We start from the raw sequence: 26165 nt of genomic DNA on the forward strand, positions 1-26165 counted from the left end.
TGTGCTGTCGCGGTATACTTAACCTCCCTAATCCTTACTCACCTCTGAATTAGGCAGTATATCCATTTTACAGATAAGGAAGCTGTGGCTCAAATCATTTGTCTGAGTATCGCACCAGGTAGATGGTGGACGTAGGACTTCAGTCTCTCAGGCTCTAAACCTGCCCCCCACTTCACTCCTCCCCAGTTCCTAACAGAGCCGCCCTTTTGCTAGAAATGCTACAGTGTAAGAAGAAAGAGACACTGACTGGTTTTTTTTTTTTTTTTTGGCTTGGGGTGGGTGGGCCCTGGGGGCTCCCTGATAATTAAGAGTTGTGAACTTTTAGAAGAGTGTGCATTCGGGCACCCAGTTTGCCAATTTTGTTAACCTCCTGGGTCAAAGGAAAACAGAAACCGAAACCTTTTATAACATGTAAACTCACTGCCATCCAGTCGATTCCAACCCACAGCCACCCTGCAGGGCACAGCAGAACTATCCCATAGGGTTTCTAAGACTAATCTTTAGTGAAGCCGACTGCCACATCTTTCTCTCACGGAATCGCTGGTGGGTTTGAACTGCGGTTAGCAGCCAAGTGTTTTAACCACAGCGCCACCAGGGCTCCTTGTAAAATGTAAAAGTCTATACAAATATAGTCCTTATGAATTTTTGGACAGGTAAAGGGATAATAATAATAAGACATTTCAATCCATTTCAGAAGCAAGCAAACTAAGACAGAGTACAGTTGAGCCTATACAATGGAAGTTCATTGTGTGGCCAATGGCCTCCGAAGTCCCCCACTGAAACTCTGTAGAAGCCTGTGCTCACAGAGTTTGAGCATGAAAGCCGTGGAGAGAGTCGGACAAAACTCAGTACTAGGTTTTGGCAATTTTATTGGAAAATAAGTACAGTACATTGATCAATGATATATGCTGTACATGAATCTGTTGTTTTAATATAGAAAAATATTTGGCATTTGCTGCAGAATTATATAAACAAGTTAAAAAATTACCTTCATCATTAACCGGTATAAACATAATTTATCCAAAATGTCATTAAAAATGGCTCAATACCTTCTCTTTATTGCAAATATAAAATAACAACATTATAAAGGCAGGAGAGAAACTCAGTTATGCTAAACCAGCCTTAACAGCTGGTAATTAAATAATCTGTCACACTGGCAGACTTTTTTTTAAGCTCTTGAAGCTGACTTAAAAAAAATTACTATGAGAAAGTGCAGTCAAACCTAATTAATGGGGAGGGGTGAAAGGAAACACTTGAGAGGTTTTAGGGAAAACAAAAAGTCAAAGGAAGTTCACATGGAATGAGGAATGTAGTTTCTTTCTCCTGGAATCCTCCCTGTCCTGAGGTGGGAGTGTTGTTCCACTTTCTGGTTTGGGATCCTCCTCCGCCCACACTGATGAGTTGATTTTGGTTCCTCCCTAAATTCCAGGTGAAATGCTCCTTCTGATTCTCGGTTGCTTTCCTGCCTCCTTACTTTCTGGCCAATTCTGTCTCTAATTCTAAATTGCAGCACTGCCTTTCTTGGGGCTACCCATGCCGTTCTATCTTAAAGATGACTCACTAAAAAATCATCTGCAAATTATATTTTTAAAGCACTTCATAGGCATTTTGGAACATGATACCGCCCGGCTGGACTTCAGGCTGCCACAGTGGGTGCCACCGAAATAAAGGAAGCATCTTTGAAAAGGGTCTCTCCACCACAACACGATCACTCAAGGCCATCCAACCGGAGCCAAGGGAAAAGGAGGGAAAGGGTCGGTACTGAACTCTGTGGTTCTGTCTAGCTCTGATTGCTTGACGAAAAAAAATACAGTATTCTTCCAAATAATATTTCATGTTCACCCTTCATATTACTTATTGTTGTTAGGTGCTGTCGAGCCTGTTCCAACTCACAGCAACCCCACGTACAACAGAGTGAAACGCTGCCCAGTCCTGCACCATCCTCACAATCGTTGCTGTTTGAGCTCATTGTTGCAGCCACTGTGTCAATCCATCTCACTCACGGTCTTTGTTAGATATTAAAATACGCGAAACAGAAGGGCTGTCCTTGATCACACAGCTTTTTAACATGAGCGCGTACGCTTTGGTAACGGGCACAGAAACAGCCCTGTGGTTCTCTGGGGTCTCCAGAGGACTATCAAATTTTTAAAAATATTTTTCTATACCCCTGCAAAAATGTTTTTGTGTGTTATTTTTATTTTAATAAGAGGTATTTACTTTTAGGGAAAGAATATATGAAAATAGAAAAGGGGTTTCATAAAATCTAAACATAATTTTTGAAAATTCCAACATTCAAAATTTGGAATTAGGTTTCTTAACGAAAAGCACTCCTAGACGCAGTCACCACCTAAGTGAACTATCATTTCTTCTCACACACTCGCCCATGCGGGGCTGGGGGGCATTTATTGACCCGACATCAAGTATTCAAAGCACTGGACTGGGGCCAGACACTGAGGTTCAAGCCCTGAGAACAGCAGTATTCAGTGCATCTTTTTTTAAAAAAAAAAAACAGGTCACTTTTTCTCTCTACAAAATTAGAATTGCAAAAATTAATTAAGAAAATCTGAGAACATCTTATAAACAATACAACAATATGCAAATATGTTATATGTGCAAATGACTCATGGAAGGCACCTAGGTGCAAGAGGCACACCCACAGGGCCTTGCCTGAGGAAGGCGCAGCTTCCAGCTGGAGAAAGACCCGCTCTTGCACAGGAAGTGATAACAAACAGCAAGTACAATCAGATTGTGAGGAAAGAGAGCATTTCAGGGTAGGCTCTTGGGGAATATGGCATCGGAGTAAATGCTGAGCTTCAGTAAAATTCTGGTCAGCTGGGGAAAATGGGAGAGGGCGTTCTAGGCAGAGAGAACTGGGTGGAGAGGCACAGAGAGAACAGATGGAAGAGCATTCCAGGAGCCCTGGTGGCGCAGGGGTCAAGAGCTCGGCTGCTAAGCAAAAAGCCGGCAGTTCAAATCTACCAGCTGCAGTCCTTGGAAACCCTATGGGGCAGTTCTACTCTGTCCTTTAGGGTTCCTCTGAGTCAGAATCGACTTGATGGCAATGTTTTTTTCCCCCTAGGAACGAAGAGGGCTGAAGCTGACCTGGGGGTTTACTCAGCAGGACAGTGAAAGGGAAGGTGTGAGGACATGCTGAAGCCCCACTGGTGGGATACTGGGCCCAAAAGGTGAAATTGAGCTCATACGCAAGGAGCCCGAGGGAGGTTTTTTTTTAAGCAGGAGCAGGATGAGCTGAAAGCAGTGTTTTATGCAGGGTGTTAATCTGTGGACCGTGTATGTGACAGCGAGTGGGAAGGAGGGAAGAAGGACTCAGCAGTTGTCCTTTCAAAGAAGTAATGAGTCAAACAAAATGCAGATGAATAAAGAAGGACAGAGTGTTCGTCCCAGGGAGGAAAACATGGAAGGGGTGAAACAGGTCTCTGCCACTGTTGCTTTAAAAACTTCTCTCTCCTTCGGCAAGCTAAGGTTACTTCAAAACCTTGGAATCCTGAAGCATCCTGTTGTTCACTGAACTGACAGTTTTAAAGGTCTGTGAAATGACATTCCGTCTTTGGAAACTGACTGCTGGCCGTCGATGCACATGGGAAATACAAGGCAGGTGTAAAGTTCTCCAGAAATAAGTACTTCCTCTGTGAGCTATCAGTCCTACAGGGCAGCACAGCCGCATCAGGGAGCACACTGCCGCATTCCCAAAAAGGCCCCACATCCACTGCCTCGGGACACAGATCACTTCATAAAACCATTTCAGATGATGAAAATTCGCTGTGCTTTTCTCTACTCTGCTGTCCCAGGGCCTTTTCACAGCAGTGCAAGCTTTAAGAGAGGGCCTTGCCTTATAAAGACTTTCCCAAGCCCTCTACTCTACTCTGTCCTGCCCTGCCGTTGTCACCACGTCCTGCTCCGTTAACCATCTGATTCCAGGTGACCTCAGGGATAAAGGACTATACGTGTGCTCTTTATATGACTGGACATCAGCGGGAGGCACAGCCCAGCCTGGAACACCTTAAGACATGAGTCAGCCAAGGAACTCTTTGCCCATGTTTCTCCATCCTACCCAAGAGGCACATGGACCTCTCCTTGGAATTTCTCCATAGAGTCTGGGCTAGTGGCTACAGACAGTAAGTTCTGTGCGGATGAAGGCATTTTCCGCTGAGCTGGCATGTGGTACCTTACGTTCTTCCAGAACCTTGTCTTTGCAGACTGTGACTTCTCCGTAAAGTCCCCTGACCATCGTATGGCCCTGTGCTTCTGCCTAACGAACTGAATTGATTCTGACAGTTTCTCAGAGTCTTGGATTTTCTCCAGCTCAAGCAGGATAACTTTAATTCCATCTCGAATGAGAGCACTATACATAGCAATCTGCTCTTCGGATGTATTCCCCAGAAAGCTGAGTCCCAGTGCATCTTGGACTAAAATGATAATCAGTCTTCTGCTTTTCCTTATGTTTTCATCGATGACCTCAACAATGGCTGAAAACATGAAGCACAACACAGTAAGTAAAATTCAATTTTTAATCATTCTCTACAAAACCAAAATCTCCCATGGTTCTGCCCACCCCACCCCCACCCCCACCCCCTATGTCTCCTAGTGGTCTTTTTTCTTCCCTTATATTTAAAATTTAAGGAGTGTTCTCTTTTATAGACCAGTTCAAAAGTTCATCCACAGAAGCTGAACATTTCATTTAGGACTAAGAAGATTATTCAACACAAATGTAAAACCCTTGTTACTTTACTTTTTTATACAACCCCTATTTTATTTTATTGGAGTCCCTAGGTGGTGCAAATGCTTAAGTGCTTGACTACTAGCCAGACGGTTGGTGGTTCGGACCCACCCAGAGGCACCTCGGAAGGCAGGCCTGGCAATCTGCTTCCGAAAAGTCACAGCCTTGAAAACCCGACTGAATCAGTTCTACTCTGCATGCAGAGGGCTGCCATGAGTTGGAATCAACTTGAAAGCAACTAACAACAACAAATTTTATTAGTTGTAAAGTAACTGTTGGGTCTAACTAGTTGTTAAGTTTTTCAAAATTAAATATAAATTAATTAATTATCGCTCCAAGAATATATGAGAGAAGTGAATACTTTGCATTTAATAAATGTGAAAATCATCACCATGCACCACTGAAGAGGTTCTTACAAACATGCGCACTTACGCCCTGGTGGCACAGTGGTTAAGAGGGTAGCTGCTAACCGGAAAGTCAGAAGTTCAAATCCACCGGCCGCTCCTTGGAAACCCTATGGGGCAGTCCTACTCTGTCCTATAGGGTCACTATGGGTCTAGAAAGATGGAACCCAACTTTAGTCATTAAATTAGTTTTAAACAATAAACCTTTTACTTTTTTCCATTAAATACATACCTTCCCCAACATAGTCATCCCTTCCGTAAATGAACAGATTATATCCACACTGTTTTTCCAAGACCTCAGGCAAGATTTTAAACACAAAAATATCTGAGTTAGTGGTGGATCCTTTCTCAACGGTCTTTGGATATAGTATATATGCATCATAGATCTTTCCATCTGAAGCTAAAGGGAAAATGTGATATATTTAGAACTAAAAGGAAAAATAAAAAATTTGGCAAAATCAGTATCACAAACGTGCGTTTTAGATTTAAATATTAATTTTTTGTATTGTATTATGAATGAAGCTGCAATACCAAAAGGGTAATACCTTGTCAAAATGTTCATCTCTTACAAGATTTCTATTTATTGTCTTTTACTACGAAGGTTCTTATATTGTATTGGATGTCTTTACCTCTCAGTACGTTTCTTAGTCATCTAGTGCTGCTACAACAGAAATACCACGAATGGGTGGCTTTAACAAACAGAAATTTCTTTTCTCACAGTTGAGGAGGCTGGAAGTCTGAATTCAGGGTGCCAGCTCTAGGGGAAGGCTTTCTCTCTCTGTGAGCTCTGGAGGAAGGTTCTTGTCTCTGAGCTTCAGCTCCTGGGCAGGCTTCACATGGCTTGGTGTTTCTCTTCCTCCATCTCTACTTCTCTCACGCTTGTTTAATCTCTTTTATATCTCAAAAGAGACTGACTCGAGATATACCCTACACTAATCCTGCCTCGTTAACATAGCAAAGACAACCCATTCCCAAATGGGATTATAACCACAGGCATAGAGATTAGGATTTACAACACATATTTTGGGGGGAACCATTTCAATCTGTAACAGTATGGAACTATCCTTAGCTCTCTGTTATTGTCTCCTTCCCCAAAAGTCTCAACCCCAAATTCTATCTTTTCCTCCTTTTCTTATTAATTGTCTCTAGAACCAAAATCCCACAAGGCTCCTCCCATCTCCACCCGCTATATCTTCTGATGGTCTTTTTTCTTCCCTTATTTAAAATTTAAGTTTTCTCTTTTATAGACCGGCTCAAAAATTCATTCACAGTAGCTGAACATTTCATTTAGAACTAAGAATAATATTCTTTATCCTTTTATATAGTATTGTGGTGTTAGTTTTTTGCAAGGTTTCAAAAAATTTACCAGGTTAATATGGGCAAAATGTTTCATGAGTAATTATTTGTACAACTTCAAAATGAGCAGTTTTGTACTAATTATGAAATTACGATTATGTATAAGAATAACTGCTATCCTTGTATATGTCGCATTTCACTTTAATACTTACGTAAAAACTCTCTGAGCCACCTTCCACGTCGCCTAACTATCCCCTATCTCTAACAAGGAAATACTGCATAGAATGCAAAATTATACCTTTTTGGGGGAGAAAATCATAGCAGGAATCCCTGTACCAAAGCACAATGTCAACCTTGAAGATTTTATAAACGAAAATGGAGCATGCAATTGCTACTGTTAATGTGACGAATATCCCAATCACGTGCGTCTGGCAATCACGGACTACAGTGGGAAAAGAGAGAAGAAGAAAAAATATTGGCGAAAAAGAACTAAAATTTTGAGCATAGCTAATTAAACATTTCCATCTCAGGGAAATCATATTTGGAGTTGGCCTGTGTTCAGACAGTATTAGCCCATTCATTACTCCCACTTATTAATGAATACTAATGTACAAAGCAATCTAGCATGGACATTATATATAATCAAGGTATGCTCTATTACATTTCCATCGAAATGGCGTAATGAACAACGTACAGAAAAATACCAAAGACTATGGACAGAGCACTCTATAGTAAAACAAACAAAAGTCAAATTCACTCAAATTCCCAGTGGTCAGAGGGTCAGATGGTGAAAGCTGAAGGCTAGGGGAAAGGACATAAGGGGACGCTATATACGATGTTTCATATTTCACATTCTCCTGGCCTCTCTTTGCGTTTCAGCAAAGTGTTGAAAAGCAAAGATGTCACCTTGAAGACTAAGGTGTGTCTGACCCAAGCCATGGCGTTTTCAATCGTCTCATATGCATGTGAAAGCTGGACAATAAATAAGGAAGACCGAAGAAGAACTGACACCTTTGAATTGTGGTGTTGGAGAAGAATATTGAATATACCATGGACTGCCAAAAGAATGAACAAATCTGTCTTGGAAGAAGTATGACCAGCATGCTCCTTAGAAGCAAGGATGGCAAGACTACACCTCACATACTTTGGACATGTTATCAGAAGAGATCCGTCCCTGGAGAAGGACATCATGCTTGGTAAAATAGAGGGTCAGCAAAAAAGAGGAAGACCCTCAACGAGATGGATTGACACAGCAGCTGCAACAATGGGCTCAAGCATAACAATGATTGTGAGGATGGTGCAGGACCAGGCAGTGTTTTATTCTGTTGTACACAGGGTCGCTATGAGTTGGAATCAACTCGACGGCACCTAACAAAAACCTGGCCTCTCTAATAATACATCCAGTAGAAAGAGGAGGAGGGAGGGATAAAAAAGAAAGAGGAGGAGAAGAAGAAAGAAAATGAAGGTAGAAAGAAGGAAGAAAAAGAAGAAAGTGTCTTCTAAATGTCAGGGACCTTGTAGGCATGTGGAATAGAATATCTAAAAGGTTAATTATTTAACTTTTCTAATTTAGAGCTTTGATTCATCTGGAATTGACTTTGGCATGAAGTAGAAGTCAAGATACACCATTTTCTAGATTAATTTCCGATTGACCCAGCTGACAGTTACCATTTACACTCTTAATTCCTGTAGCTTTATACAAACTTGTCATATTTGGTAGTGTAAATCCTCCAGATTTATTGTTCTTATTCAAGATCAGCTTGACTATTCTTGGCCCTTTACATTTCCCTAAGACATTTAGAATAAAATTCACAATTTACAGATATACCTCCAACAACGCACCCACATAAACACACACACACACACACACACCCCTGGTGAAATTCTGATTGGAATTGTTTTCAATCTATTGATTCATTTGGAGAGCACGGACATATTTCTAGTATTGATTCTTTCAATTTACAAGCATTTTAGATGCTGCCATCTATTTAAATCATCTCTAATATAGCTCAATAACATTATTTTAGTTTGTATTATAGAAGTCTTGAACAGCTTTTGCAAGATTTACTCCTAAGTATTTGATGATTTGTGATACTATTGTAAATGTCATCTTTCAAATTTAATTGCTATTTGTTTGTTGCTAGTATTTAGACATACATTTATATTCCAGTGATCTTGCTAAATTTCTTTACTAATTCTAATAATATGCCTGTAGATGCTTTAAGATTTTCTTCCATGTACACATTCATAAACACCCTACAGTTGACCGTTATACATGGAGGCGAATATGTTCCAAGACCTCCATGGATGCCTGATACCGCAGACAGTACTGAACTCTATATATACTATGATTTGTTCTAAACATACATACCTACAATAAAGTTTAATTTATAAATTAAGAAGAGTAAAAGGTTAACAACAATAACTAATAATAAAATAGAATGATTATAACAATATACTGTAATAAAAGCTATGTGAATGACGGAGAGGGATGGCGTGAGATTTCAGCATGCTACAACATGCTCACTTAATATTTTCAAACCACGGACAGTGAAACCGAGAATAAAGGTAGACCACTATATTTTTAAATCAACTGTCAATTATCTTAAAATATTTCATAACTACTTCCAAATACTGTGTTTGATTATACCAATATAATGAAAACCAGTAACTTCTAACATGCTGTTTGCAAAATGGATATATAGGCTTCCCCCTAGGTATCCATCTAATCATTCATGCAGTTATTTACCTAAAAACATTTATTAGGTTCCTGCAATGGACCGGACCTAAATTGCTACTAGCTCTAGAACAGAATGATGAGTAAGATAAACAGTCTGCTCCGTCACAGAATTTCAATCCAGGAAAGAACTAAGCGTGACAGATGCTGTAATGGGAACATATGGTGCTCTGGAAGAACACAGTTCTTCCTCGTCTGTTTGGGCAGTGAGCTAAGGGGAAACCAAAAACCCAAACCCACTGCCATCAAGTCGATTCCGACTCATAGTGACCCCATAGGGTTTCCAAGGCTGTAAATCTCTATGGAAGCAGAGTGCCACATCTTTCTCCCACGGAGCAGCTGGCGGTTAGCAGTTGATCGATCGCTTTAACCACTACGCCGCCACCAGGACTCCTTAAGGGTAGACAGCAGGACAGAGAAGCTTCCTAGAAGGAGAAATAGTTTGGCTGAGAAACGAAAGTGTAATAAAGGTAATCCAGTTAAGAGGAAGCAAAGCGTGTTCCAGGCAAAGAAAACAGCATTGCAAACCTCAAGGTCACGGTAAAACAAAACTGCACTTCAAACAAACAGTTTGCTGTTTACCTGGATGTATTAATTGAACATATGCTTCATTTTCGCCAAGCCAGTTCACAGCTCTACAGGTAAATGGATACAGATAAAATCTACTTTCCACTTCTGAAATATTAAGCATTGTGATTATTGTTTGCTTTTTTTTAGTTGGATTTTTCACTCTGTTCAAAAGAGAGAAAATAAATAAGTTGAGTAAACGGCATCAATGACAAATAAGAAAGTATATCTGTTTTGTCTCTTTATTTGTAATACAAATTGTGGCAGAAATAACCACTAATCCTAATCACAGGCATAGAAATCAGACTGCTGGCAATGCCTATGTGAGATTTTATAGCCCCAAGACCATTGCCAGTAACACACTAAGTAGCAGAGAAATCAAACTAGAATTACAAGCTTTCAAGAAAAAAAATATATATACACACACAAACACACATGTATATATATACACAAACACACATATGTGTATATATATATAAACACACATGTATATGTATATACACACAAACACACGTATATATATATACACACACACAAACACACATGTATATATATACACACAAACACTTGTATATATATATATATACACACACACACACAAACACATGTATATATATAGAGAGAGAGAGACATATGCTTTCTGGTCTTCATGGTACACAGAGAAGAATATATGAAAGAAGAGTAGTTTGGGACAGGTTATAAAAGGCTTTGCAGTTGATACACAGGCGTCCAGATTTCATCCTATCAGGAGGTAACAGGTAGTCACTAGAGACTTTTGAGCAATGGAGTGTCTAATTCCTGACCCTATTTAATGAGTCTTTTCTAAACTACTTTAAAAAGGAATAACAAGAAGAATTCAGGATAATTGCTTCACTGGACTGTTGCAACATTATATAAATGAGCTGAAGAGAGAACCTTCCAAATGGTCTGGAATTTCTACCATGATGACAGGTAGTTTACCTTAAATGTTCACAATCTTATAGTAAATTCTGCTTAGCTTAGCAAAAGTTAGGAGCGATCAACTGAAGACTAGCCACTGCTATTCGACTGACCCACCAAGGTTAGATAAAGTATGCCATGGAATTTAGTACCAAAACGTCTCTACTGCATGACTTGCTCTAAGCACACTCACACTTCAAACTCTTCCACCAACACTGGATCATCCTCATCGATTTCTGACCCATTCCACTTCCAGTAGACAATACCCAGTGCCAGGTCAGTGACATTGCAGATCAGTTGTGTCTGGGATCCTGCAAAGCAATGATTTTTTAAAAAATTTTATCTTGGCAAAATATACACAACAAAATATTTGCCATGTTAACCATTTTAAGTGTGCATGTCAGTAACATCAATTATATTCACCATGCTGTGCCAACCACCAGTACTTTCAAAAGGTTTTCGTCACCCCAGACAGAAGCTCAGTACCCCATAAGCAGTAACTCCCCAGCGCCCCCTCCCTTCAGTCCCTGGTAACCATGAATAAACATGTGCCTCTATGCATATGCTTATTCTAGATATTTTGTATGAGCTCATACCATATTTGTCCTGTTGTATCTGACTTATTTCATTTCGCATAATGTTTTCAGGGTTTATCATTGTCATAGTGTGTATCGGAACTTCATTTCTCTTTATGGTTGAATAACAGTCCCTTGAATGGATGTATCACATGTTGTTTATCCATTCATCTGTTATTGGATACGTGGGTTGTTCCCACCTTTTTGTTATTGTGAATAGTGCTGCAATGAACATTGGTGTACAAGTATCTGTTTGCATCCCAGCTTTTGAGTCTTTTGGGTATATATCTGGAATTGCTGGATCATAGGGTTTTTATTTTTTTTAATTGCACTTTAGATGAAGCTTTACAGATCAAATAGTTTCTCATTAAACAGTTAGTACACACATTGTTTTATGACATTGGTTAACAAGCTCATGACATGTCAACACTCATCCTTCTCGACCTTGGGTTCCCTATTACAGCTTTCCTGTCCCCTCCTGCCTTCTAGTCCTTGTCCCTGGACTACTGTGCCCCATTAGTCTCATTTTGTTTTATGGGGCTGTCTAATCTTTGGCTGAAGGGTGAACTGTGGGAGTGGCTTCATTATTGAGCTAAAAGCGTGGCCGGGGGCCATATTCTCGGGGTTTCTCCAGTCTGTCAGGCCAGTAAGTCTGGTCTTTTTTTTTGTGAGTTAGAATTTTGTTCTATATTTTTCTCCAGCTCTGTCCGGGACCCTCTGTTGTGATCCCTGTCAGAGCAGTAGGTGGTGGTAGCTGGGCACCATCTAGTTGTATTGGACTCAGGCTGGTGGAGGCCGTGGTAGTTGTGGTCCGTTAGTCCTTTGGACTAATCTTTCCATAGGGTTAAGTTTTCATTATTTCAATTAATATTCCCTGTATGTATCCAGAGGGATTACTTCGAATAAAATTTGGAAGTAGAATTAAGTTAAAGGAGATACTCATTTTAAAAGCCAACCCCCTCTCCCAAGCAAGGCTGTGCCAGTCCACATTCCCTCCAATGGTGTGTTCTAGTGCTATTTCCCCCAAACCCTCCAGACACCACGTATTTTTGGCTAGTCATTGCCAACTGAGGGACAAAAAAAATTCCATTTAAATCTTCAACTGCATTTCTTGAACTTGTGGTGAATTAACATGTTTTACATACGCTTAACATTCCCTTGTGTTTCTATTAAGAACTGTTTATCATGCCTACTGTCCATTACTTCATTGCATTCTCCTCTTAACCTTACTCTTTGTTCACCCAAGATATTAACTCTTTATCATACATGAAAAATATTTAAAATAGTTAGAGTTTGTTGCTTTCATTTTATTTTTGTTTATGGAGACAGAAAGAGAGCCTTCCCCTAGAACTGGTGCCCTGAATTGGGACTTCTAGCCTCCTAAACTGTGAGAAAATAAGTTTCTGTTAGTTAAAGCAACCATTTGTTGGTATTTTTGTTGTAGCAGCACTAAGAAACTAAGACACATACCTTGGCTTTTTTCTTTTACTACATCAGTGGGCACTTCTAGATCATGTTAAATAATACTAGTTACGTGGCATACTTGTCTTACTCTTGACTTCATTGAGAAGATCTCTACTGTGTTTCACCATGAAGAATGTTAGTGACTACTGGCTTCAGATTGATGTTATTATCTTAAGGAAGTACTCCTCAACTCCTATTTTTCTATGATATTTTATTAGTAATTGGCATTGAATTTTATCAAATGCCTATTTGACACCATGCAAGATAATCATATGACAGGGTGGTATTGAGACAGATAGGGTTAACTGTGCTGGGGGAATAAAAGAGCTTTTAAAAGACTACCACCTAGAAGCTGGGTAAACAGGAACCACATCCTGTCAACATAAAATAAGGTTAGACAACCCGGGAATTACTACTTCCTCCTTAGTGTTTCTCTAGTCCCTTTCGCCTTCTTACAGGCTCTGCGTGCACAAAAGAACAAAGTGCGACCACTGTTTTGGCCCACCGAAGGGGCGAGGGAATACAGAAGATCAGTGCACCTGTGCCAAATCTCATACATGATGCCGAGAGCTGCCGAGAAGACTCTGTCGTGAATATCAGCAGGTTCCATCTTGGATTCCAGATGCCCGTGCAACCTAATCAGTATGCGCTACCATTCCAAAGAGTAGTCGCCCGTTGAAAGAAGCCCACTGAATATTCATTGCTCTGTTGTCCCCACCGAACCCATATAAGCCCTAGCCTTGCTTCTCCTTGTGAGTCAGTCTTTTTGAGAGGCAAGAGCCCTGACTGACTCCTTTTACTTGTCACAAGTAAAATAAACCTGTTAGAGATGAACCCCAAATTGTCTCCTCTATGTACTCTTACAAGAGAAAGACAAGGACCCATTGAGTCCGGAGGGCCTCGGTAACAGTCGGATGGACTCAGCCTACGGAATCCAGGCCCTTGGAAAGGCAAGTGGCCACCCGGACCTCCTTGTTCGGTGCCTCTTTGAAGGGGTGAGTTTTCCTCAGGCTCGACTCTTCACTTGCGCCCCACTCTGACAGGTTTAGGTTTCTCTTCCCTTTGATCTCCCCACTTTTGCTTCCTAGTCTTCACCCTTTGTCTATAACACTTTTCCTTAAAGCGCTTGGGTTTGTGGAAGGGGTTGAAGACAATAGATCTCTTCCGAGAGAAGAGTGAACACTTCGCCCTGCCGGGTCTGCTCAACCCGGAAGTCTTTGGGCCAGTAACATTAGGATGGTGAGAGATTCGAGTTCTCAAGAAACATCCGAAGGCGGGTGGGGAGGGGTTTGAGTCCCCAAGAAACACCCAAATTTTTGAGACCCCAAGATATATCCTCTGGGCCCAATTTGGCTGCCTACGGGAACGGTGTGAACCTTTCCCTAGGCCTGGACGGCTGGTGAGAGGTTCAAGTCCTCAAGAAACATCCGAAGGCAGGTGGTGAGAGGTTCAAATCCTCCAGAAACACCCACATTTTGTTCTAAAGCCTCTGTTTAGGCGCCATCTTTCCTTTTCTCTTTCCACCTCTGCTTAGGCGTCATCTGGTCAGGACTAAAGTTAACGCTGGCTGAGGTTTGCCATCTCTGTAGTCTCATCCACCAAAGAACCTGGTAAGTGGTGGGAAGACTGTAGTGGGCAGCCAGGGTCCTTACTTTACAGGTGGGTCAGTGACCACCTCACCCATCACCCACTAGAGAACTGCCACCCCTATGTAAGCCAGCCTCTCCCTCTTCTCTTTCTCGTTTTTCACACTGTATCGTGGTGCACAGAAGCCACTCGGTTGGGAGGGAACCAGTGCTGCGTCCCTGACCTTCAAGACTTAGCTCTGATAGGATCATAGTAGCCTTTGACTAGACCTATAGAGAAGCTTAATTTATCAGGCTAATTGGGAAAACAACCTCATCACCGCCTGAAATGAGCAAGCCCACCCTTCCCTGGGCCGATTCTTATAGGAAATAAGAAGTATAGGCTCAGGAAGAAGTGGGGGGAAATCCCGTACGTTCAGGCCTTTATGTCTCTGTATCAAGACCCCCAGCTTAGAGACAAGTGTCGGGTTTGTGTTTTGGGAACTCAGCCATGTTCCCTTGCCCCAGCACCTGAATCAGATTTACTGACTGACCCACTATTTCAACCTCCTCCTCGCCCAACTGCACCCCTATTCCCTGAGAATTTGGAAGCTCGAGAAGGTGACCAAACCCACTTGCGGACAGGAAAACCAGACCCTCTTCCATATAACTCACCAAGACCGCCTACTTCTCTTGAGACTAAGCCAGAAAATGAATCGGGGCTATCACCTATGCGGCTCAGATCTGACAACAGGCTTTACCCCCCAATTGCTCCCCAGTTCCCCGAGACCCTGCCAACCTTAACTCTCTCTTTAAGGCAAATGGTGAATGGGGGTGGGGGTACTACTATGGTACATGTCCCTTATTCTGTCTCAGATATTATTCTGTGTAAAGAAAGGTTTGGGAGTATTTCTGAGAATCCCGATAAGTTAAGAGAAGAGTGTTAAGCTTAGCTCAACTTTTGATTTGACTTGGTGAGATGTTCTTGTGATTTGTACTAACTGCTGCACACCGGATGAAAAAAATGAGGATGCTGGCTAAGGCCCAAGAACATGCAGATAGTCTGGTGCCAACTAACCCACAACGTAACATCTTTAGGGTGGGAGGAGATGAAATCCCCGAACTGGATCCAAAATGAGATTATGAAGATAGGACAGATCTGGGAAGAATGAGGCATTTTTATCACTTGCATTTTGGAGAGAATGAAGAAGTGTGTGACCAAACCAGTTAATTATGATAGGGTTAGAGAAGTGACTCAGGAGGAAGAGGAAAACCCAGCTGTGTTCCTGAAGAGATTAACTGAGGCATTTAAGAAATATACCAACACTGACCCACAGTCAGCCGAGGGGAAAACCCTAGTGGCCATACACTTTATAACCCGGTCCTCTGCAGACATAAGGAGGAAGCTGCAAAAGTTAGAGGCGGGACCCCAAACACTGGTCTCACGACTGGTAGAGGAGGCCTTCAAGGTGTTTAGCAATCGGGACAGGACAGAGAAGGCTAAGAAGGATAGACGGGTGGAATAGAAGGCCCAGTTGTTGGCCACCGTCATCCAAGGGCCGCCTTGAGGTAACTGGTATGGGGTAAGAAGATCGACCTTCCAGAAGCCAGGGAGCCAGCCACAGAGACTGGGACCGAATCAGTTTGGTTACTGCAAGAAAGAGGGGCACTGGGTGAGAGTGTCCTGAGCAGCCCAAAACGGGGCATCCAGTTGACCCCCACTGAAAAAAGCCTCTCGTTGCTGTCCTCTCAAGTGCTGAGCTAGAGCACTCTGGTTGACGGGACCCAAGGAACCACCCAGCTCCGTAACAGCATACCCTGACCATCTCTACTGCAGAACCTCGGGTTACCATCAATGTGGCAGGTAGGAAAACTGAATTTTTATTAGATACTGGAGTCCCCTACTCTGCCCTGACCCATCACAGAGGCCCCCTCTCCATCCACGACTGCACCATCACTGGGGTCGAGGGGGAGGCAAGGGTAAGATGCTTTACTCCCCCTCTCCCTTGGGAGGTAGGTCCCATTGCCTTGCTTCATTCTTTCTCATATACCCCTGAATGTCTGACCCCATTGTTAGGAAGGGACCTCCTAACCAAGGTAGGAACAAGCATTTCTATGCATAAAGCTCCGGGTAACCTTGAGGAAGGGAAAGAATTAGAATTATGCCTACTGGTTTTAACAGAAGAAGAAAACTGATCTTCCAAGGACGAGAGCCCCAAATTTATAAAAGACCAGGTGAACCCGGTAGTATGGGATACCTCAGTCCCAGGCAGGGCAAGGGATGCCCTCCAGGTGGTTATCAAACTCTGGCCTGGAGCTGAATACCCCTGGGCGGTGGGGGGGGACCCTAAAACCAGAGGCCCAAAAGGGAATCCTCCCGGTACTGCCAAGGCTCTTAAGACAGGGTCTTACACTGGGGAGTCTTGACCCAACAAGTAGGTCCAGCTACTCGCACCGTTGCATACTTCTCAAAACAGCTGGACTCTGGCCAAAGGCTGGCCTAGCTGCCTTAGAGCAGTGGCAGCTACTGCCCTGCTAGTGAAGGAGGCCTCTAAGTTTTCTCTAGGACAGCCCCTAGAGGTCCTCACCCCTCACCAAGTACGGACAGTACTACTAGTGAAAGGAAACCAGTGGCTGACCGGGGGCCATATCACTCAATATCAGGCCATTCTACTAGACACCCCTGAGGTCACCCTAAACGTATGTCAAACTTTAAATCCTGCATCTCTCCTCCCGGTGAGTGATGTGACTGAACTAGAACATGACTGCGTAGAAATAATAGACCAGGTTTATTCAAATGGAGAAGACATTGCCAGAGACCCCCCAGAGTACATCTGTGAGCCGATCAAAGATCTCAAATTCCTCTTCAAGAAAACAGCCCCAGCCAACAGATGAGTAATCCCAATGGTAGAGTAGCTGCTACATTAGGAGTCACTTTTGTGCTTGTTCTCCTTATCTTTTTCATTTTGGGTTTATTCCTGTCAAGTTCCCTTCTTGGGGTCTGATTACTTTCCTTGGTGTTAAATTATGGGCTTCAGCTGTCTTCTCCCTCTCGGCTTCCAATCTGGTGCTGCCACCCCACCCTGGAGAAATAACTCATTAGTTCACCTGTCTGAGAACATAGTCCGTGGCAGTAACCTCTCTTAACTGTTGGATATGCCATCATAACCGAAAAGATGGATCCGGAAGAGGGTTTGGATTACTGGGCGTTCCAATTTCCCTTAAAAATCTGACTCCAAATCAGATCCTAAGCCCATTCTTGAAACCTAAAGGAACCAAAGTCACCATCCTCAGGATCATCCCCATTCCTGTCCATCGTGAAGGGGTCTTTGGGTGGGCTACTGCTACTGCTTAACCCTCCAGGCCTCATGTGGGACATTAACACTGAAATATGATGCGTAATCATGGCTGCTACCCTGCAATGAAATATTCCACTGGCAGCAAAAAACTTAACTACTTTTGAATGCTCACTGGACAAGGCCCACAGAACTGCCCTTTTCTGCTTTACCAATAACACTTGTGCAAATATCACTTGCTCTATAGTTATATTATGACTAAACACGGCCTATAGTAATGTTATGACTGTTACACATCCAGGAACTGAGTGCCAGCCAGGCCACATCACCACTTGGAACAAGTGGTATAAAGAGCAGATAAATAAAAATCCTGCTCCTGGATGGGAGACTTTCCAAGGTCAATATACAGGATGCAATACGATCACTTCTTGACTTATATGTAAATGGCTTCTTAATAACCCTGACCTAAATCCAGATGGATACCACGAGTTGGAAAAATATCTCATAATTGTTACGTCTACCACGAGGTATTATGTTTTTGTGTTCTGACAGAAAGAGACAAAGTTGGGCCCTTTCGTGCTTCAATCTCACATAAGTTAGGGAAATCTGCACAGTTGGGTTGGGGAGGCCAAAAGATGACCAAATCCAGGTATACCAAGAGTTAATGGCTTCACCCTCACCTGGCACTCGCTCTGGTTTATCCCGAGCGTAAAGAGAGCCAATCACTCTAGTAGCACTAGGAATAACAACTCTAGTGATAGCAGTGGGAGCCTTAGCAAGAGGGGTAATATACAACGCAGTCACTTTATCAAATGTCTCTACCATAGTTGAAGAAGTGGCCAAAGACTCAGGACAGAGTCTCCAGGCTATACAGAAATCCCTAGATTCTCATGCTACCATGGTGATGGATCATAGTCTAGCCCTGGACTTCTTATTTGCTGAACAGGGAGGGGTCTGTGCAGTCGCTAACACTTCCTGTTGTTTTTATGTCAACATCTCCCAAGAAGTTGAACTTAGGGCCACCAGATTATTAGAAAAAGGCAAATGGCTAAAAGAAACCAGGTCAAAATTAGCCTCCCCAGTATGGGACCAAATTAAAGGGTATTTGCCTTCTCTAACCTGGTTTTTGCCTTTATTGGGACCTGTAGTAGCCATTCTTCTCCTCCTCCTGTTTGGCCCCTGCCTGTTTCAGCTTTTGGTAAAGTACGTGTCTTCTAGGCTGCAACAATTCCAAGTTAAGCTAATGATGATGCAAGGTTTCCAACCCATCCTCAACAGTGAGATCGCCGGCACTCACAGTTCTTTGGAGCAAGCAGAGAGATTTTTACTGTTAGCCAGGCCAGTACCCCTTGACAGCTTGAAGAAGCTACAGAAGAAAAGACCTCTGACCTAACTGCCTTTAAGAATAAAGAATATAAATCTCTCAGGGGTGACTGAGACAGATAGGGTTAACTGTGCTGGGGGAATAAAAGAGCTCTTAAAAGACTACCACCTAGAAGTTGGATAAACAGGAACCATATCCTGTCAACACAAAATAAGGTTAGAACAACCTGTGAATTACTACTTCCTCCTTAGTGTTTTTCCAGTCCCTTTCCCCTTACAGGCTCCACATGCACAGAAGAACAAAGTGTGACCGCTATTTTAGCCCACAAAGAAGGCGAGGCAATACAAAAGATCAGTGTGCCCGCGCCATATCCCATAATAAGTGATGCCGAGAGCTGCCAGGGGACTCCATCTTGAATATCAGCAGGTTCCATCTTGGATTCTAGATTCGCATGCAAGCTAATTAGTCTGCACTACCATTCCAAGGAGTACCCGTCCCTTCGAAGAAACCCACTGAATATTCATTGCTCTGTTGTCCCCACCGCACCCATATAAGCCCTAGCCTTGCTTTTCCTTGTGAGTCAGTCTTTTGAGGACCAAGAGCCCTGACTGACTCCTTTTACTTGTCACAAGTAAAATAAACTTGTCACAGCTGAACCCCAAAAATGTCTTCTCTATGTATTCTTACAAGAGAAAGACAAGGACCCATTGAGTCCAGAGGGCCTCTGATCTACTGCCAATGTGATCTATTAAAATAATTTTCTCCTACTATGAAGCTACTTTTAAATTTGGAGATCAATGCAACCTAGGTTTTAGAGCTCTAAATTACACACCTCTAGAGCACGTATTCTCAACAGGGACGAAGGCCATGGTGGCAAAAAGTGGTTCTTGGGGGAGGGCAAAAAAATGTTAGCTATTACAGTACTCTGTAGCTCTCCAAAGGGCCAAGGCACATCAACAGATACATGTATGTGTGGTATGCAAAATCCAGGGAGACAGAGAGAGAGGATTAAGAAAAAAAATGTCTAAAAAGTCCCTGAAGGGGGGCAAGAATGAAAAAAAAAGGGGGGACGCTGAGAAACACTACTCTAGATTCTATTTGTCCAGATTTAATTTTGAATTTTGACATCTTCGTTTCTATCTAAGAATGTCTGTTACCCTCCACCATGAATAACAACTTGGTCAAGTACAGAATTCTTAGGTCACAAACTTTTACCTTCAAATCTCTGTACAGCTGCTCATTGCTGATGCACAGTTACTGTTACAGAATACAATGCCAGATTTTTGAACCCCTGACACACGAATCTGTTTTTATGACTGGACCAGTGTTGTCCAGTAGAACTTCCTGCCATGATGGAAAAGTTCTATATCTGTGCTGTCCAGTAAGGACACTGGTCACGTGTGACTACTGAATGCTTGAAACATGGCTAGTGTGACTGAGGCGCTAATTTTTGTAAACTAAGTTAAATTAACTAATTGAAATGTACATATACATAGCCATGTGTGACTAGCTGGCTACTGTACTGGACCGTGAACGTCTGGATGCTTGTAGGATTCTTTCTTGTTTCTTGAGATAAAAATTTTTCAGTAATTTGGAAAATATTTTTCTACAATGACTATCATATTTTTGGACTGCCACCTTACTGTTCTGCCTAAAAGCTTAGCTCTGGGAATAAGAAATCCATCCACGTCTGTCAGGCAAATGTCATTTCTCATTTCTAGGCCCAATGAACTTTGCCTTCTGACTAGTGTTTTCATGGTTAGTAAGTGTCCACAGCAAAGTAGAGCGAACAAACCAGGCATGGCTAGACTTTCACCACAAGAGGTAAAAAAAAATATCCAAAGAAACATTCAAAGACATAATTTGTGCCACTTTTCCTCTAATTATAGATCTATTTAGGAAACAGCTCAGGCTATGTGTAGAAAGGATCTCTGGGTGGTACAGTTAACAGCGCTCAGCTGCTAACAGAAAGGCTGGAGGTTCGAGTTCACCCAGAAGCCCCTTAGAAGAAAGGCCTGGTGAACTATTAGCAAAAACTCAGCCATTGAAAGTCCTATGGAGCACAGTTCTACTCTGATACACCTGGGGTCACCAGGAGTCGGAATCAACTCCATGGCAACCAGTTTGCGTGGTGGTTTTTTTGGTATGTGTACTAAAGGTACAGTTGATGTTATGCTTGAATTCAAAATACTGACTTCAACACATCCTAATGGAAGACCACTTACCCAATTCCACTTCCATTGTCTCATTAACTGGACTCAATATCACAGGCCCTCGGACTTCATCTTTCCCTGAAAGAAAAACGTTCACAGGGACTTCTAAGTCATTTGCAAATAAAAATCACAAAAGATGGCAATACGTAGCCAGATAGACTAAATGGTCTTTTCCAGATATTCCCCCTAGTGCCCAAAGCACCTGTGACAGGCAGGAGACAGGAGACGAGAGGCAAAGGAGGGACATCAACACGGAATAACAAACCTTGAATCCCTGCCCCAAAGGAGAAGCCATGACCCATTGGTGCTACCAAAAAACATGCATCTGGGTTGTGCTCAAGCCATGGCCCGGGACTCTGGGTCTCCAGACAAGTGCCCCTCTTCAAGTAAATCAGTAAGAGCGAGTGGTAGTGAAAAGACACAGCCCTGGAAGGAGTATCACTAACCAGGCCAGCCAGCCAGTGCTAGGCCTGTATTTAATCATTTTAGTAATGATCCAATAGCGAAAGCCACACAGTTACTGAAGAATGCCAAGTGTTATAGACTGAATTGTGTCTCCCCAAAACGTGTGTTAGAATTCTAACCCTTATACTTGTGGATGGAATCCCATTTGGGAGTAGAGTTTTCTTTGTTATGTTTACGAGGCCATATCAGTGTTGAGTGTGTCTTAAGCCTAATCACTGTTGAGATACAAAAAGAGCTGATGAGGCACAGAGACAAGCCAGCACAAACTGGGAAGGCCAAAGCACATGTGAGAATCACCAAGGAGCCAAGGAACACCAGGGTTACAAAAGCCGAGACAAGGATCTTCCCCCAGGGCTGACAGAAAGAGAGACTTCCCCTAGAGTTAGTGCCCTGAATTTAGACTTTTAGCCTCCTAAACTGTGAGGAAATAAATTTCTGTTCTTTAAAGCCACACACTTATGGTATATCTGTTACAGAAGCACTAAGAAACTACAACACCAAGCAATTTGGAATAGGGGAATTCTAACTTATTACAACAGGTGTAAAAGTATTAACGTTGTTCTTGTATGCCGCTGAGACGATTCCGACTCATAGTGACCCTACAGGACAGAGTAGAACTGCCCCACAGGGTTTCCAAGGAGCAGCTGGTGAATACGAGCTGACGACCTTTTGGTTAGTAGCTGAGCTCTTAACCACTTCACCAAAAAGGACTTCAAAAAGTATTAACAGTATTAAGAAGTCTCCAAAATTAATTTGACTTTTATTGACAAGATGACTGACTTCCAGGGTTGATCCACGGCCAAGAAGGCCTTATATTCTACATCAAAAAAAAAAAAAAAAACCAGAAGAAGAAAAAGTAAGCTCCATCAGGGCAGGATTTTGTCTCTTTTGTCTCCTAATACATATCTAAAATAGTGTCTGGCACATACTAAATACTCAATAAATATTTCTGAATCCAGGAATGAACAAAAAGCACTAAGCATCATGGGATGGGCCTTGGGAAGAAAACAAACTATTACCTGACCCTTGATTAAAGTATATTGTTTCCACAAATGGAATGGGAAAAGGAGACAAAACAGTTTTAAAACCATACTTCACCCGTGTAAAAATTCCCCAGTACCTAGTTCTCCCTCGAGTTCTGTCTGCTGGTCTACTTGCTGTGTCTCAAGAAAGACAAACCAGAGCTACACATGACCAGAGTTAGTGTTGTTAGGTGCCGTCGAGTCAGTTCCAACTCATAGTGACTCCGTGTACAACAGAACGAAACAGTGCCCGGTCCTGTGCCATCTTCACAATTGTTGCTGTGTTTGAGCCCATTGTTGCAGCCACTGTGTCAACCCATCTCATTCGTACATTCCATGTTCTGATTATTAATGGATGTTTGCAGCTGTTTCTTCTCATTTTGAGTTGTGCCACATCAGCAAATGAAGATCCCGAAAGCTTGACTTCATCCATGTCATTAAGGTCAACTCTACTTTGAGGAGGCAGCTCTTCCCCAGTTGTATTTTGAGTGCCCTCCAACCTAAGGGGTTCATCTTCTGGCACTGTATCAGGCAATGTTCCACGGTTAGCCATAAGGTTTTCACTGGTCAGTTTTTTCAGAACTAGATCGCCAGGTCCTTCTTCCTAGTCTGCCTTAGTCTGGAGGCTCCGCTGAAACCTGTCCACCATTTGAAATACCGGTGGCATACCTTCCAGCATCACAGCAGTATGCAAGCCTCCACAGTACAACAAAATGACAGACAGATGGTGATTGTGTATATTACCTTGATGGCAATGGGTCTGGTTTTTTGTTTTTGTTTTTTCTTGACAAGTGACCATAAGCTTAGACTACCTGAGCACTAATTGCAATGGTTAAGCGCTCAGTTGCTAACTGAAAGGTCGGTGTTCCCAATCCACCAGCAGCTCCACAGAAGAAAAGACCTGGCGATGTGATCCAATAAAGACTACATCCTAGGAAACCCTATTGGACAGTTCTACTCCATCCTATAGGGTCGCTATGAGTTGGAATCAACACAGTGGCACCTAAGAACAATCTTCCTAACAATCCTGTGAAGTCCTGTCACCTTCTTCTTATAGATGAGGAAAACAGGATTAAACGGCTTGAGTAACTCGGCAAAGGTCACAGAGCTGACAGGAAGCAGATTCTGGGAGTGTAATTTACTCCAAAGCCCATCGGTGTCCACCTCATCATGCCAATGATCCCAGCTGCTAAACATTCAGACTCCCCAAGCAAAAGCTCCCAGAATGTTCCCATACACCAGCCAGCAGGAGCCGAGGAGCTCTCTGGAAGGATCATTTTAGCCACATCAAAGCACGACAAGCCTCCTAGTGCAGTTGGAAAACACAGGTCATGATGTGTCTGTTTCATTAGCAGTGCATTTAAAGCAATAATGGAAAACAACTGCATGCTATTTAGCAGTTAAAAAAAACAAACTAAACTTGCCACGTGACCTCTGGCAAGCCATTGACCTTATTTTGGATTTATTTCCACAACAGACAATGAAGATAGTGTTAAAATCACGGTGTCTGGGCCTTCCCAGACCTAAGCTCCTAGGGTTGGTGCTGTGACTCACCTATAGGAGTAAATTCTATTACCCTCGTAACGTGATATTGCTTTTCCAAGTGTATGTAGGATGCATGACAAGAATATTTCCCTTTATGTCCTTCAGTCACATTTATTATGATGAGTTTATTTCTGTCTCCAATGAAGTTTATATTGTCAAGAAGTAAAGGTCTGCAATCCTAGATGAAGGGAGCAGGAAGAATTGAAAACCAGTGAAGAACTTTCCCCAGTCGACCAGCAAAAGGAACTCCATTTTTTCACTCTAGCAAATGTTATATAAAATAAAGTGACTAGAAAGTTTCCTTGCATACAATAAATGGTTAATCATCGCATTTCTTTTTTGTTTAGTAAAAGTTAATTATGTTCCTAGGATATTACATTTTGATGACTACGAATCTTGAGTTATGAACGCAAGGGAGCACAAATTTATCTTGCAAGAAAAACATGTTTGGGGAAATTTTCTTAGCAGTAATGTACTTTCTTTCTTCACGGCTTTTATTTATTTTTGTACATCTCAGTGTCTGCAAGATGATTCTCCATTTAAGCTCCAATGGACTAACAGATGACAGACACCAAAACATGTTACGATGGGTTCTATGGAATGCTAGTCAATCTACTTTTGAGGCACTGGGAGAAACCACTAAGTTATCTGAGGACCACTTAATGTCGTTAACAAAACACAAAGCAACATATTTTTAATAAATATCTCTTAAACACCTTAGATTTATAATCGACCTTCTCTTTAAATGTCTACTACTGCTTTTCTCAATTGTATCTTACTGTATTAAATAAAAGCAACAGCAAGTTGTTTGTTAAGCTTCAAATTAAATGAATGCAGCCTTATAGTTCTTTTTTAAATTTTCCAGGAAGTTCTACCACTCAAACGGAAAAAAAATATGCACAATGAAAAAGCATTTTGCAGATTCATCCTGTTGTCCATGACAGAAAATGACTTTATTTGCTGGGAAAAGCAAAATACCACACTTAAAGTACAATAAATACCTTATACCACTGTATGTTGGAGAGCTCACGATTCTCATCTTTAAACACATGCAAATTAGGGCACACAAGTGGTCCATTTTGCCCAATGGGTAGTTTCTGTGGAAATTTAGCTTGTGTGTTGTAACACAAGTCAGGCTCATTCTCCACAAATTTCACAGTTATTTTATTTTTAAGGCAGTGAGTTGCGTTTCTAAAATAAAATAAAATAGGTGAATTTAGCACTATTAAAAGATATTCATTTTTGCCCTTAGTTACTGCGAGTATCTAGAACACATTTTTGTGAGGTATTAATTCCTTTCTTACCTTACCACACAATAGTAATGTCCTGAGTCCTCTACCTTAGCAGGAACAAACCAAAGTTTCTCTTTGAACTGATGCATCCTGGAGTCTCGCTCCATCGGTATAAGTGTCTTGCCATCATTTTTATACCATATTGTGGTGTCTTTCTTTTCATTCCACTTAGAAGAACACAAATGAACGGAAATTTCATTTGCAGATGAAACTGAAACTATTTCGGGTTCAGGTTCCTGGCATTTATCTTTAAAAGGGAGAAAGCGAAAGCAATTTCCATAAAAATGTTGTCAATGTTTCTTAATGTAATACCTCAATATAAATCCATCAATTATAAATGCATCAGTTCATATTACAGACGAATGCTTTATAGCCTCACAATTAAGAGCATTATCTTGGGAGTCTGGAAGATTTATATTCAAGTCCAGCTGTGTCACCTTACTTTTATGTAAATAATGCCCATGCGCCTTCTACGTTTGTTTGCCAACAATGCCCTCCCTCCACAAGACAGTTTTGTAAGCACACTCTACTAATTTTTTTACAGCAACATGTAAAAATAATTGGCATAGTGGCACTTATGAAAATAGCTTGGGGGGAAGGGTGTGGTTGGCAAACAAATGTAGAAGGCGTGAGTTATCTGCGTAAAAATATGGTACTACCTATGTGCCCTTTCTCATCTCTTTAGTAATCTAAAAAATGAGGATAATATAGGAGGAGAAACTT

At 41.9% G+C, this 26165-nt stretch overlaps 1 protein-coding gene across 3 annotated transcripts in view; it reads right to left on the reverse strand.

Annotated features, from left to right (window-relative positions):
• Positions 1-3048: 3048 nt before the first annotated feature.
• The window catches only part of IL1R1 (interleukin 1 receptor type 1), a 53498-nt gene continuing 30381 nt past the window's right edge, over positions 3049-26165 (reverse strand). For all 3 annotated transcript variants that reach the window (XM_023733902.1, XM_023733907.1, XM_023733898.1), the window contains 9 exons: positions 25455-25689; positions 25152-25341; positions 24160-24328; positions 21131-21196; positions 10875-10992; positions 9758-9906; positions 6737-6880; positions 5375-5542; positions 3049-4487 (listed from right to left, as the gene is read on the reverse strand). In XM_023733902.1, coding sequence (XP_023589670.1) covers positions 4069-4487; positions 5375-5542; positions 6737-6880; positions 9758-9906; positions 10875-10992; positions 21131-21196; positions 24160-24328; positions 25152-25341; positions 25455-25689 — 1658 coding nt within the window. In that variant the 3' untranslated portion in view covers positions 3049-4068. The remainder of the gene's footprint in view (positions 4488-5374; positions 5543-6736; positions 6881-9757; positions 9907-10874; positions 10993-21130; positions 21197-24159; positions 24329-25151; positions 25342-25454; positions 25690-26165) is intronic.

This window comes from Trichechus manatus, unplaced genomic scaffold (genome assembly GCF_000243295.1).
Source record: "Trichechus manatus latirostris isolate Lorelei unplaced genomic scaffold, TriManLat1.0 scaffold00004, whole genome shotgun sequence".
In the NCBI taxonomy this organism is placed as follows: domain Eukaryota; kingdom Metazoa; phylum Chordata; class Mammalia; order Sirenia; family Trichechidae; genus Trichechus; species Trichechus manatus.